Genomic DNA, 15,679 nt, shown 5'->3' on the forward strand with positions numbered 1-15,679 from the left:
CACCAACAAACGGTGGCTTCAAGAACTAGTGCTTGTTTCGCGGGGTTGGTTGGCTTGGGTACATCATCGACGATTGTAAGTACTGCTAGGGACGGGAATGGTTGACATTTCTTTTTACCATTCCTTCTTCTATGCAAAAAAATATAAACAAAACCACGGCAGCCACAGCAGCAGCCACGCCAAGCAGACGACAGTCAGCACATGCTTTTACCATTTTCTCTCCCCACAATTAATGTTTTCGTACAATAATTTCATAACGTATAACCGTTTTTGGTGGGAAATATTCATTTCATTACTACTTGCTTGATTTAGAGACAAGAACGAATAAATCAGTACCTACGGATAGCACTCCTTCTAGGCTTTGCGCCACAGGTAATTAAACTCGATTCTGTGCTGTTTGTGCTGCGCACGAGCCGAAACAAAAAATCTCACGCAAATGTTGACCGCGCGCCGGCACGACTCTAACGTAGCAGCAAGCAAACAGTTTGCTTCATCGGAAAAATAAATGTCACGATGTCGCGTACATTTTTTTTGGCAAACTGTTTCGGCTTGTTTGGCGCAAGAAATTTGACTGAAAAAAAGATAAACATTCGCATAATCAAAGTGTTTTAATGTACATTTCCCAACACTGGTACTGCATGCTGTATATCCGATCGCGAGGAAATCAAGACAAAATTTTCAAAACGACTTATCTGCTTTTGTAAACAAAGATTCAAACGACGATTTGACGAATCTGATAGCTCTCCCACGCAAACCAATACCATCAACATGCAGCGGAAACCTTCAACTACCTATTGGTGGTGTTGATTTGCGTGGGAGAGCTATCAGATTCTTCAAATCGTCGTTTGAATCTTTGTTTACAAAAGCAGATAAGTCGTTTTGAAAATTTTGTCTTGAAATAATCACCTTTGAAAGATTTCCCGTATCGCTGAAGTTTTCGAGAATTTTGCATGATCTGATTGGATACAAATCACGGAATTTTGGCATTTGGGGTGGAACTTGGCAAAAACCTGCATACACACATCATCTGCGATTGTTTTAGTGCGCGCTATGGCCCCGAATTTAAGAAGGTTGGCAAAGGGAGAACGTTTCTGTCGGGATTCTTTGCGGAATCTGGCTCATCTGGTTGACGAGTACCAAGATAAAGGGACAGTGTCATCACAGACAAACAGACGTAACACTGAGGAAATTCCCATCGACCATGAGCTCAACGGTCGTTTCATATTCAACTGCTTGCGAGTTTCACATCCAGGAGCGCGCGCATCGTATTCCTTTATATTTGACATCTCACACTAGCGCCTTCTGTTGACATTATTGTACTAAGCTTTGTTTTGTACAACATGCACGTTAGGTGGTGGTAAAATAACTGGGCTATGGATTTTGAAACAAATTGTTCTAGCTGTTACGTCTGTTTGTCTGTGGTGTCATGCTCGAGGGGTGGAAAGAGCGTCTCGAGGAGATTTTTGATGATTATAAAGATACTAGGTTGCAACTAGAGGTTTCAGATGAATTCCAAAATGATCTTAAGCAAAGGCTGGAGGCAGACGCACTACAGCAATCGCAAAAAGGGGCTTCAGTTGAACCTCAATCAATTGAACAAGCGAATAGAGAGGCAAGAGCCTCATTCGAGTCCTCTTATTTGAGACTTAAGGGATTCATTCTGTCCAAAATTCAACTTAAGGGTAACGCATCCAGAGGAGTCGTACCTATTCCGGCGCAGCAAGTTCGGGTTAAGCTGCCGGAGATCAAATTGCCAATTTTTGATGGAACTATTAGGGAGTGGCCTTCTTTTCGAGACTCGTTCCAGTCGCTGATTGCGTCAAATACCCATCTTAGCGACGTGGACAAATTTTCTTACCTTCTTTCGTCCCTCTCGAAGGAGGCGAAGCGCGTAGTTGAGGTGATAGAAGTGACCTCCGATAATTATGCTGTGGCGTGGGAACTTCTTGAGAAGCGCTTTGAGAATAAATACCTGATCGTAAAGTCATACGTTGAAGCGCTTTTCACGGCCGATCCTGTCAAAAAAGAGTGTCACGAGTCTGTGAATCGCTTGATCGATACGTTCGAGCGCAATTTGAAAATGCTGGAGAAGACGGGAGAACGAACAGCCAACTGGAGTACATTGTTGGTGTTTATGCTGAGTTCTCGTTTGGATCCTGCAACTCTCCGCCATTGGGAAACCCACCGGAAATCAACGCTGGTTCCTAGCTACACCGATCTCACCGTGAATTTCCTGCGCAATCATAGTCTGGTACTGCAATCCCTTGACGCGTCTAAAGGTCGACCGACCGATTCTTCTCGCTCATCCACACACCGCTCCCCCAATGCGAAGTGTTTCGAAAAATGACTCCTGTTCAACGGTTTGAAGCCACTAAGAAAAACGCTCTGTGCATTAACTGTTTGTCACCTTCGCATCTCGTCAAAGCCTGTATGAGTGGAACTTGTCGTGTTTGTCAGCAAAGACACCACACAATGCTGCATCAAAGACCCATCGTTCCAAATAGCCAATCGATTCCACCTACCAAACCAACAGATCCACAGACTTCGTTCTCGTACACTCAGACCAATCGTCAGCAGTCTGCTTCATCGAGCAAACAGGCTCTGCAACCGGAAAGCCAACCCCCAGCCTCCGCGGTCCCTGCCCCACAAACCAGCCACTTTTCGATACCCTTCACCAAAGCCGAGCATATCGTTCCTGCAACCGTTCTTTTGTCGACGGCTCTGGTGAAAGTATTCTCTTCATCTGGCTTTTCATTGTGGGCCCGCGCATTGTTGGATTCCGGATCGCAGCTCAATTTCGTTTCGGAGAATATTGTACAAAAACTGAAGCTTCGTCGCACAAAGGAGTTCGTCCCAATCAGCGGTGTAGGCCTTTCGTCTACTTCTTCCAAACACACAACCATCATTCGCATTCAGTCTCACTGTGCTGATTTCGAGGATAATTGGAAGTTCCATGTACTTCCAAAGTTGACATTAGAACTGCCAAATCAAGCTGTTGATATTTGCCGATCGAGATGGCCGTCAGACGTCGTATTAGCAGATCCCACATTCGATCAACCTGGCACAATCGATCTGATTCTCGGCGTTGACATTTTCTACGACCTTCTACGAGATGGTCAAATTAAGCATGGAAGCGGAGATCCTGTGTTGCAGAATACTGCCTTAGGATGGGTAGTATCCGGGAAGGTTCAAGCAAAGATACCTTCTGCCTCGGTATCGAATTTTGCACACGTTGCACCTAGCCCAACGATTGAAGATCAACTATCACGGACCACGGTTCTGGGAAATTGAATCGTGTCGCACGTTTAGCACTCACTCCGTAGAAGAGGCTGAATGTGAAAAGTTTTTTGAAAAAACAGTCGAAAGGGATCCGTCTGGTCGTTTCATCGTCGCTCTACCGACGAAGTCTTCAGTGATTTCCATGCTTGGGAGTTCTAAAGATATTGCAGATCGTCGTTTCTACTCGCTTGAGCGTCGGTTGAACGCTACTCCTGCGGTAAAGGAAGCATACACTGCTTTCATACACGAGTACGTGCAGCTCGGACATATGCAGCCTATATCGGATGCGGAAACCCATACACTTCCATCGTACTATCTGCCTCACCACTGCATCGTCAGACCTGACAGTATCACCACGAAATTACGTGTGGTTTTCGATGCGTCATGCTCAAGCGACAGCGGTGTCTCACTCAACGACGCGCTTCTGGTTGGTCCTGTCATCCAAGATGATTTGCCGCAGTTTGCAATCATCGCCGACATTGAAAAATCTGAAGGGTTGTGTACAAGACACGACCGCCCAACGTAAACTACGTAGAACAGTTTGGTGCATTGAGGGATGTTGTCATATTTTAAAATAATTCTTTCGATTACTTATGTCACTGGTTTAGAACAAAATTACCATAACTTAAAATATAAAAAAATTGTTGGATACCGTAGTCAGGGGTGACGTCCGAGCCCTCACCGACAGTCTGGAGGTCGGATAACAAAATCGTTCAAAAAGGTCACTTATAATTCAGTTTTATTGTTCTCAGATACATTAAATCTATTCTACAAGCATTCTATGACCCATTCTTACCCCCATTTGACCCGTTGTCTCCCCGACGACGGTCCGATAACTTAAAATTTTAACTTTAAAACCCCAAGTGGTAATAATGCTTTTCACAATTCCAATAAGAATACGAGCCTTGGACCTTTGGCAGAATTTCCGCCTTCTGTTATTTGGAGTGACGAGGAATAGTTGGCAGAGAAGGGATAGTCGTATTGTTGAGTCCGACAAAGAAGCGCGAGTCGATAAAACCCGGTTGCGCCAACTAGAAATCAACAAATACTAGCCATGTACCGTTTTGACTCAAATTCCGAACATGACTCATATTCCGAACTTTAGCTTTTAAATGCCCATTTTAACTTTATTCGTGTAATTTTCTCCACAGGAGTTTGAATTCGTTTGTTATCTTGATCCTCAGTGCGGAAAACCAATGACAGTTTTAGTTTTAGGGCGCTAAAACGCCAGTGTTCGGAATATGAGTCATGCTCGGGATTTGAGTCAGAACGGTACCAAAAACCAAGCCACTCGGTTGAGATGCGCCAGAGTAGTAAACGCTGCGGACGGGAATAGAGTCATTCATTTCATTTATTTACTCTACATCTAAACAGATAACACTGAATCAACAATTTGGAACGGGAATAGGGTGTTTGTGCTATTTTATTACAATCTAACTTCCGCTATCTGGCAGTGGCATTATGGGTAACATATTCGTGCAACCATATCTTTTTTCTTTTTTTATATACATAAAAATGAATTTCTGTCTGTCTGTACCTTATAGACTCCGAAACTACTGGGCCGATCGGCGTGAAAATTTGTATGCAGAGGTTTTTGGGGCTGGGGAAGGTTCTTAAGACGGTTCGAGACCCTTCCCTCCTTTGGAAAGGGGGGCTTCCAAACAAATGAAACCGAAATTTCTGCATAGCTCGAGATCTAATCAGAGAATAAATCAATTTTAGGCGATACGAAGTTCGTCGGGTCTGCTAGTTATTAATATAATTGCCATATTATTTGGACATGGCATTTTGCAACGCCAAGTTTGATACTTTGCCGAAAAATTTATCAAAGAAGACATATGATGCAAGGCGGAATAAGGAACATGTGGTACATAAAAATTTAGTATTTTGGAATCCGATTTTAAAATTTTCTGGGGGGGCCACAAGTCGGTCTGGGGAGAGCCAGGCCCCCCCTGGCCCCCCCTTATTTACGCCAATGCCCGTGTGGCGCCTACGTAGGATGTGGTGGGGTTTGGAAAGGTGAACAGCGAGAAAGGATGATCGATTGGGTGAAAGATGATTTGCGTCCCCTTCGTTGGTTGTGACATGCAGCTATGAGCCCAGAGTGGAATGGAGACAGGTTTGGTTTGCAGCCCTGGGCTGGCTCACCTCTAGTACCCGTACGGTTATCCATAGATACATGAGGGGAGAACAGCAGCATAAATAAATAAATAAATGTATGTCCAAAATCAACGACCAACGATGCGTTTTCTTATTTCTTAATTATCAATTAGATCAAAAAACTGGTCTCCGAAATGAATGTACCCAACATGGAAAAAACGCTCATACCATAGATCAGTGCGGTTTATCCTAACGTGAACGATAAATGACTCTAGAAAGTTTACAGTGCCGGGGAATCACTTTTGGGCATGGTTTTTGTATGTACTGATAATCCGAATAGAGTAGGATTTTTTTGTCATTCTGTTGGACGTTAGGTCAAGCTTTTTAGATGGCGAATTGCTAGCTCATAATGAGCGATTGTTGAAAACCACCAAACGAGGGAATTCCAACGTGCGCTCCATTTGATAAATTACTTAACAGCGATGCGCCTTTTTATTCTTTTCAATTAACACTCAACCTCCCTTGATACTGTTTAGATATTAAAAAAATATTTTAAAAAATCCCAGCACCATTTTCAACCGACTTTGACGATCCACCAACCAAACGGTCCGGTTAGATGTCAAAAATGGGAAAAGAACTGGAATTAGCCACATAGTTCTGGAATAATCCCGGGGTCGAGTGAGGTAGGTTTTTTTTCCATTCCGAATATACTTCATGATATCACTAGTCATGTTCAATAGAGCCTATGCTATGGTTCCTAGATTGTTTTGAGCATGTTCCGTGGCAGTCCGGGAACCTGGTTCCCCCGGGGAAGTGGCCTCGTTTTGATGCGATCTGAAACACATTTTGCGACCTTCCAGACTTCATAGTTATGCGAGACATGTTCGATAGGGCTAATTCCATGGTATCTAAGTAGTGTTGGTCAGGTTCCGTGGAATTCCGGGAAAATGGTTCCGTGACCATGTGGTCTTTTTTATGTGATGTAAAGCCCATCTTGCGAAGTATCAAACTTCATTATTCATTAAAAAAAATGCGCGGTATTCTAGGAGCCTGGTTCTTCCAGTGAAGTAGTAACTTTTAGATGTACATATTTCAAAGTCCAACATATCAAACTTTTTTTTTCTTTGTCTTTATTAAAGAAACTTTTGGCTAGTCTCGGTATGTTTCTACATATATCAAACTTCGGTAAAAAGAGCATTATTCAAGACACAAGTGATACAACCCTCTAGACCAGCGGTTCTCAACCTTTTTCTGGAGTGGTATCCCTTCGTGCTTTTACATTCATTGAAGCTTCCCAATTCAAATTAAGGTTATAGGGGAACGTTCGCCACTTCATCTCATAGATCCTATTTCAATCCCATCAAAAACAAAGCAATAGAAAGGAATTCGGTTTGTTTATTATTTTTGTGATTTTTTTCAGCTATGAGCACGCATGTTGACCAAAAGAAGCGACGAATTTGGTGCCGTAGTTCTTTGTTTAGCGATGAGATGGATATATGTACAGTGAGATGGAGATCGGAACATTTCCCCTACATACTTCCAGGACTTTTGGAAGCTACCGAGGCTCTTAAAAGGAGGCCTCCGCTGCCGCAATCTGGAAAAGTGACGTAAGCGCCAATTTACAACATACATGTTTTCCATTTTTCTGTTAAAGAGCTCGTACCCGTTAACACCATTTTTGGAAAATGGCGTAAACGTCACTTTTTCAGATTACGGCAGTCCGAGCCTCTTGAAAGTAGGCTTCGGAGGCTCTAGAAAGGATGCTTCCGAGTCTCTTGAAGGAAGGCTTCCGAGTCTGTTGAATAGAGGTTTCCGAGGATTTTAGAAGGAGGCTTCTAAGCATTTTGCAAGGACGCTTTTGATCCTCTTAAAAGGATGATTCTGAGCCTCTCTCCTTAGGCCCTCTGAGCCTCCTTAGCGATGCGGTAAGACGCATGGCTACAATGCAAGACCATGCTGAGGGTGGCTGGGTTCGATTCCCGGTGCCGGTCCAGGCAATTTTCGGATTGGAAATTGTCTCGATTTTCCTGGGCATAAAAGTATCATCGTGCTAGCCTCATGATATACGAATGCAAAAATGGTAACCTGGCTTAGAAACCTCGCAGTTAATAAATGTTGAAGTGCTTAATGAACACTAAGCTGTGAGGCGGCTCTGTCCTAGTGTGGGGATGTAATGCCAATAAGAAGAAGAAGATGAGCCTCTCAAGCAGAGATGCATTCTGAACAGAACATGAGCCAATAGCGTGCCTTGATGTTCTAAGTTTTGATCTCTGAACACAGTTCAGTGTGCACTGGGTTGCACTATGGGGAATTCTCATACATATGGGCGGCCCGAAATATTTTTTCAATGAAAACAGTTTCTATGCAACATATATTATGTGAAGGAATATTTAAGAACCTTTTTCAACCCTTTAAGGGCCATCGTTAACCCTGCAAAAAATGACACACATGAATTTTTTTTTTCAATTTTTTTGGGGCATTTTTTTTGTTTGTTTTCAATACAGCGTGCATAAAATAGCAAACAATCATATTTCTAGTGATAATGTTGTTCATTTTTTAATCATTACGAGGTATAGAGAATAAAAACCACAATTTTCAAGAAAACTTTGATTGCAACGTTCTCGTAAAAGCGCAAATATGCGCATGCAAATCACTCACTAAAAGATGGTACTAGGGTTATGTTTCAATCACCCATTTACAGATGAGGGGACATTTGGGGATATTAGGTTTGCGGGACCATTTTATAGCGAAGAATTATGATAATAAATGTTTTCTTCTACAATCTCTTTATGCTAATCCTTGAGTGTAAATCAAAGCAAACTATCAAAAAGCTGAGATTTTGAGCTTTGAAATGGTATATAAAACTTTATATTTGGAGAAAAATTGACTTCATAACATACAAATCAAAGTAAGGAATGATTTTTTAGTTTCATCAGCTTTTTTTACTTTGCCAGCCCGTATTTTTTGACTGAATAAACACAGCGCTTCAATATTTTCCGATTCTCTTATCTAGGGTATATACTTCCATATGATATATAAATTGGACAAATTGGACGTAGTAAATTTTTTGATTAATGGCCACCCTTTTCCCCATAGTGGGTTGGTACGCAAGCAAAATGATCATAGTAACAAAGGTTCCCTAGATTTGGAACTATGTAAAAACATACGAGCATGCTTGATTTCTATTCGTTAGAGGCCTACGTGTTCCATTACTAGACGAAAAATGCTTACCATGCCGCCGCTTGAATTTATTTTCCTAGGATCCAAGTTGCTCTGTAGGGTCAATGCTCTTGTGTATTCTGCTGTGTTCAGAACGTTATGAACACAAACATGCGTTCTCGTGGTCAGAATGCATCTCTGCTCTTAAAAGTAGGCTTCCAAGCCTTTTGAAAGAAGGCTTGCGAGCATTTCAAATAAAGGTTCGGAGCCACTTGAATGGAAACCTTCGAGTCTCTTGAAAGGAGACTTCTGAACCTCTGGAAAGGAGGTTTCCGGGTCACTTGAAAGGAGGCTTCCGTATCTCTTGAAAGCAGACTTCCAAGTCTCTTTAAAGGAAGCTTCCGAGTCTCTTGAAAGGAAACTTTCGAACTTCATGAAAGGAGGCTTCCGAGCCTCTTGAAAGGAGGTTTCCGAGCTTCTTGAAAAGAGGCTTTCGAGTATATTGAAGAAGGTTTTCGAGTATCTTGAAATGGGGTTTTGGAGCCTCTTGATAAAAAGCTTCCAAGCCTCTTGAAAGGAGGTTTCCAAGTCTATTTAAAGGAGGCTTCAAAGCCGCTTGAAAGAGGCTTCCGAGCCTCTCGAAAAGAGACTCCCAAGCCCCTTGAAAGAGGCTTCCGACCCTCTTGAAAGAAACCTTCTGCGTTTCTTGAAAAGAGGCTTATGAGTCTCTCGAAGGGAGGCTTCTGAGCCACTTGACAGGAGGTATCCGATCCGAAAGGAAGCTTACGAGCTGCTTAGAAGGAGACTTCAAAGCCTCTTACAACCAGTGTTAGTAAAAACCCAAAATCTCAAAACTCATGAACGATTCAAATTAACCGTTAGTTGAAACACACCAAACTTAACTTCTTCTTCTTCTTATTGGCATTACATCCCACACTGGGACAGAGCCGCCTCGCAGCTTAGTGTTCATTAAGCACTTCCACAGTTACTAACTGCGAGGTTTCTAAGCCAAGTTACCATTTTCGCATTCGTATATCTTGAGGCTAACACGATGATACTTTTATGCCCAGGGAAGTCGAGACAATTTCCAATCCGAAAACTGCCTAGACCGGCACCGGAAATCGAACCCAGCCACCCTCAGCATGGTCTTGCTTTGTAGCCGCGCGTCTTACCGCACGGCTAAGGAGGGCCCCTTCTTAACACTCACTTCACTCACTTCAAACTTAACACTCACACTAAAAGAGAAAAAAGAAGAGATACAAAAGCGATGAAAAGCAAGCGAAAGCTCATCTGATTATCTTATTTTTTTATTATATATATATATATATATATATATATATATATATATATATATATATATATATATATATATATATATATATATATACAACAAAGTTGGCATTTGTACGACCGCGCATCACTCAAGAATAGACAGCCCAATATTTGCTAATTTATATTCGTTTTCTTCTCCTATTTATGAGAAAAAATGTTATGATGAAACTGGAATATTTTAAAAATCAAAACTGAATCTATTCAATGAAATGGTTTTTCGTACAATGTGCATTCATTTCATTTATTTAGTCTACATCTAAACAGATGACACTGAATCAACAATTTGACGCTACAATACACGGTTCGAGGCCGCATCTCTCCATCCTCGAATACGCCTCACGCTCGCCAAGTCGTTTTGCTCGTGGTCTGCCCATCTCGCTCGCTGCGCTCCACGCCGTCTCGTACCTGCCGCCGGATCGGAAGCGAACACCATCTTTACAGAGTTGTTGTCCGGCATTCTTGCAACATGTCCTGCCCATCGTACCCTTCCGGCTTTAGCTACCTTCTGGATACTGGGTTCGCCGTAGAGCTGGGCGAGCTCGTGGTTCATTCTTCGCCGCCACACGCCGCCACACACTTCTTGCACACCGCTAAAGATGGTCCTGAGCACCCGTCTCTTGAATACTCCGAGTGCTTGCAAGTCCTCCTCGAGCATTGTCCATGTTTCATGTCCGTACAGGACAACCGGTCTTATTAGCGTCTTGTACATGACACATTTGGTGCGGTGGCGAATCTTTTTTGACCGCAGTTTCTTCTTGAGCCCGTAGTAGGCCCGATTTCCACAGATGATGCGCCTTCGTATTTCACGACTAACATTGTTATCAGCCGTTAGCAAGGATCCGAAGTAGACGAATTCCTCGACCACCTCGAAGGTATCCCCGTCTATTGTGACACTGCTTCCCAGGCGGACCCTGTCGCGCTCGGTTCCACCCACAAGCATATACTTTGTCTTTGACGCATTCACCACCAGTCCAACTTTTGTTGTTTCACGTTTCAGGCGGGTGTACAGTTCTGCCACCTTTGCAAATGTTCGGCCGACAATGTATATATCATCCGCGAAACAAATAAATTGACTGGATCTGTTGAAAATCGTACCCCGGCTGTTACACCCGGCTCTCCACATGACACCTTCTAGCGCAATGTTGAACAACAGGCACGAAAGTCCATCACCTTGTCTTAGTCCCCGGCGCGATTCGAACGAACTGGAGTGTCGAAATCTTCACACAGTTTTGCACACCATCCATCGTTGCTTTGATTAGTCTGGTAAGCTTCCCAGGGAAGCTGTTCTCGTCCATAATTTTCCATATCTCTACGCGGTCTATACTGTCGTATGCCGCATTGAAATCAACGAACCGATGGTACGTTGGGACCTGGTATTCACGGCATTTTTGAAGGATTTGCCGTACAGTAAACATCTGGTCCGTTGTCGAGCGGCCGTCAACGAAGCCGGCTTGATAACTTCCCACGAACTCATTCACTAATGGTGACAGACGACAGAAGATGATCTGGGATATCACTTTGTATGCGGCATTAAGGATGGTGATCGCTCGTCGCTTGTCGCCTTTCTTGTAGATGGGGCATATAACCCTTCCCCCAATCCTCCGGTATGAACAGCTACAGTTTCCCAGATTCTGACTATCAATTTGTGCAGGCAAGTGGCTAGCTTTTCCGGGTCCATCTTGATGAGCTTAGCTCGGATACCATCCTTATCAGCTGCTTTATTGGTCTTTAGCTGTTGGATGGCATCCTTAACTTCCCTCAAGGTGGAGTCTGGTTGGCTTCCATCGTCCCCTGAACTGACGTAGTCATCTCCTCCGCTGCCTTGACTTTCACTGCCTATACCTTCAGCGCCATTCAAATGTTCGTAGTGCTGCTTCCACCTTTCGATCACCACACGTTCGTCCGTCAAGATGCTCCCATCCTTATCCCTGCACATTTCGGCTCGCGGCACGAAGCCTTTGTGGGATTCATTGAGCTTCTGATATAGAACTTGCGTGTTTCTTGAGAACGGCACTGCTATTCCATCTCCTCGCACTCCGCTTCTTCCAGGCGGCGTTTCTTCTTCTGAAAAAGGCGGGTCTGCAGTCTCCGCTTCCGTCTATAACGTTCCACGTTCTGCCGTGTACCTTGCTGCAGTGCGACCGCCCGCGCTGCGTCCTTCTCCTCCAGAATCTGTCTGCACTCTTCGTCGAACCAATCGTTCCGTCGACTTCTTCGCATATACCCGACGTTGTTCTCCACTACGTCGTTAATGGCTGCTTTGACTGTATTCCAGCAGTCTTCAAGAGGGGCCCCATCGCACACTGGTTCAGAAGACCCCGAAACGTGCGTTTTTTTAGTTTTCGACCTGAAAACTACATTTTAGAGTCATGACGTCTTCAAAAGAGTTGAAGGATATTTCTTGAGAAAGAAATATCAATGATCTATCCACCTTGAAGGGCGGTATGAAAACGCAGATGTACAAAAGCAAAGGTTGTCCTCTATAAAGAATGTGAATTGGAACATCTTTTCTAAAGACACAATATTGAACAAACGGTTTTGTAACGAATTAAGGCACGTTTTGTATGAATGACCTCCAAAAATCATATTTTGAGCCCAACTTTCTAGAATAAACCATTGTGCCAAAATCATTTTCAAAAAAGTTATGCTCAAAATATGATTTTTTGAGGTCATTCATACAAAACGTGCTCTAATTCGTTGCAAAACCGTTTGTCCAATATTGTGTCTTCAGAAAAGATGTTCCAATTTACATTCTTTATAACATTGCAGAAGACAACCACTGCTTTTGTACATCTGCGTAATTTTTTTATTTCATACCGCCCTTCAAGGTGGATAGATCATTGATATTTTCTTATCAAAAGAAAGCCCAAGAAATATCCTTCAACTCTTCAGAAGACATCATGACTCTAAAATGTAGTTTTCAGGTCCAAAACTAAAAATCGCACGTTTTGGGGGCTTCTGAACCAGTGTGCATCGAGCTCACCCTCTTCCGGCAACGCTGCCTCGAGATGCTGCGCGTATGCAGTGGCGACATCAGGTTGCTTCAGTCGCTCTAGGTCGTACCGCGGCGGCCGTCGGTACCGAACATTGTTGATGACGGATAGTTTTGGGCGCAGTTTAACCATCACCAGATAGTGGTCAGAGTCGATGTTAGCGCCACGATATATCCTGACGTCGATAATGTCGGAGAAGTGCCGTCCATCAATCAGAACGTGGTAGATTTGTGATTCTGTCTGCAGTGGTGATCTCCAGGTGTACCGATACGGGAGGCTGTATTGGAAGTAGGTGCTGCGTATGACCATATACTTGGAGGCGGCGAAATCAATTAGTCGTTGGCCGTTTTCGTTCGTTCGTCAGTCGGTGAGCGCTGAACTTTCCAATAGTCGGTCTAAACTCCTCCTCTTGGCCTCCTCTTGACGTCGTGGCTTGGGCAGCTGTCGTATTCACGTTCCAGTTGCGCGTAGAATGCGTCCTTATCATCACCAGTGCTTCCGGAGTGTGTGCTATGGACGTTGGTTATGCTGAAGTTGAAGAACCGGCCTTTGATCCTCAACCTGCACATTCTTTCATTGATCGGCCACCACCCGATCACGCGCCTTTGCATATCGCCCATCACTATGAAAGCTGTTCCCAGCTCGTGTGTGTTGCCGCAGCTCTGGTAGATGGTATGATTACTTCTAAACGTTCGCACCATTGATCCCTTCCAACAAACCTCCTGCAGCGCTACGATGCCGAATCCACGGTCCTTGAGTACATCGGCGAGTATGCATGTGCTCCCGATGAAGTTGAGAGATTTGTAGTTCCACGAACCGAGTTTCCAATCGCTAGTCCCTTTTCGTTGCAGTGGTCTTCGCCGATGGTTCCGGTCCGTACTCTCTTGTTAATTGTTCGTTGCTTATGTTTTTTTAATGGCTGGCTTGCAGGGCCTGACACCAAACCCGCTAAATTTCCGGAGGACCATTTCTCCTTATTCCCGATGGACCATATGGTGCACAGTTTCACTTAGAGTCCCTCGCTGGCACTCGGACGATGATCAGCCGCCCCAGAGAACAGATGTTGTTGTGAGCCGATCCTGACATGGAGAACAGACGCTCAATAAGATTTGCACCTCCGGAGAGCAGCAAACCCACCCCCCCCCCCTTCCCTGTCAGTATACGACCATAGTTCCCACCGGGGTTGGTTACCCGATCTTCCCCAAGGTTGCTTGTATCCCTGCCAGCCCCACGGGGAGGTAGGGATAGGAGTTGCTGGGTGACAGGCTAAGGACCGCAAGATGGGGTCTATTTTATTCCTTCTGGTACTCGAAGTACCAATCGTACGCTTTACCCAGCATTTGCCGTACAATTTGCATGGAATTTTAAAATTTGGTTATCTATATAAACAAAGTTGGCATTTGTACTACCGCGTAAAGAAAAGACAGCCAAATATTTGATAAATTATTTTCTTTTTCTTCTGCTATTCACGACGAAACTTGAAAAAAATGAAAATAAAACTCAATCTCTTCGAATGGTTTTTTGTACATTTTGTATAGAAATTTTAAATCTTGATCAATTATATATATAACACAAAGTTAGCATTACCATTCGACAAAGGAATTAATAGGAAAAATATGATGATAAAACAGTCAAAAAATGAAAAATCATTCTGAGGAACCATTTGTTTTCTACATAAGTTATATACGCAAAAAAATGTGTGTATCAGAAAATTGATTAATTTTTGGCAACACAGAGTTCGCCAGTTCGTCAGCTAGTAAAAATATAATTATATAGGGGAACTGTTCCATTTTCCATCTCACTGAACATATATTCATCTCATCGCAAAACAAAGAAATACAGCACCAATCTCGTCGCTTCTTTTTGCTAACACGCGTGCTTACTGCTGAAAAAAATCACAAAAATAAGAAACAAACCAAATTATTTTTCATTGCTTTGTTTTTGATGGGATGGAAATAGGAGCTATGGGATGAAGTACCGAACCGTTCCCCTATCACATTACGTACATCAACCCCTTATTTTGCGTACCTGGAATCGTTATCTCAACTATCCTCTTCTTCTTTCTTCTATCTTTCTATCTATCTTCTATCTCTTCTTCTATTCTATACATATAAAAACCAATCTATGTATGTATGTTCGCCAACTACTTCTGAACCACTTGGCCGATTTCAACCAAATTTGGTACACACATTCTCTATCCTCAGAAGAAGTTATCAAAGGAGTGGGATGGTCATTTGGAAAAGAGGGAGGGGTGGGATGGGTTTTGTTTAGAAAACGAACAATTCAGTGTAACTTTCAACTCCCAGGACCGATTTCAACCAAATTTCGTACACATATGCACTATGAGGAAACGATCATATGGGAGGGTGATTTGGGAAAGGGGGAGGGATCTGGAGGGAGGGGTATTGTTCAGAAAACGTAAGTAAATTATGAACCCCTGGACCGATTTGAACCAAATTTGGTACACACATTCTCTATCCTAAGGCAAAGATAACAAAGGGGGTGGGATGGTCATTGGAAAAAAGGGAGGGTACAGGAGGAGGGGTTGTCTTTGGAAAACGAGCAATTCAGTGTAACTCCCAACCCCCAGGACGGATATTAACCAAATTTTGTACACATATTCACTATGAGGAGCGGATCATATAGGAGGGTAATTTGGGAAAGGGGGAGGGGTCTGGAGGGAGAGGTATTGCTCAGAAAACGAGAAATTAAGTGTACCTTCTGAACGCCTGTACCGATTTCAATTAAATTTAGTACACAAATTCTCTATCCTAAGGAGAAGATAACAAAGGGGGTGGAATAGTAATTGGGAAAAG

At 43.3% G+C, this 15,679-nt stretch overlaps 2 protein-coding genes across 2 annotated transcripts in view; both read left to right on the forward strand.

The window, feature by feature from the left end:
* LOC134205450 (probable peptidoglycan muropeptide transporter SLC46) overlaps window positions 1–15,679 on the forward strand; it is a 105,280-nt gene that overhangs the window by 58,010 nt on the left and 31,591 nt on the right. The gene's annotated exons all lie outside the window — the stretch shown is intronic.
* On the forward strand, window positions 1,427–2,347 carry LOC134206435 (uncharacterized). The gene has a single exon (XM_062682151.1). It carries the CDS (start codon window positions 1,427–1,429, stop codon window positions 2,345–2,347), a length of 921 nt encoding a protein of 306 aa, XP_062538135.1.

The sequence above is a fragment of the Armigeres subalbatus genome, chromosome 1 (genome assembly GCF_024139115.2).
Source record: "Armigeres subalbatus isolate Guangzhou_Male chromosome 1, GZ_Asu_2, whole genome shotgun sequence".
Classification (NCBI taxonomy): Eukaryota; Metazoa; Arthropoda; class Insecta; order Diptera; family Culicidae; genus Armigeres; species Armigeres subalbatus.

Excerpts from the sequence above, each read along its gene's own strand:
- LOC134206435 (XM_062682151.1), top strand. The coding sequence starts at position 1,427 with ATGCTCGAGGGGTGGAAAGAGCGTCTCGAGGAGATTTTTGATGATTAT.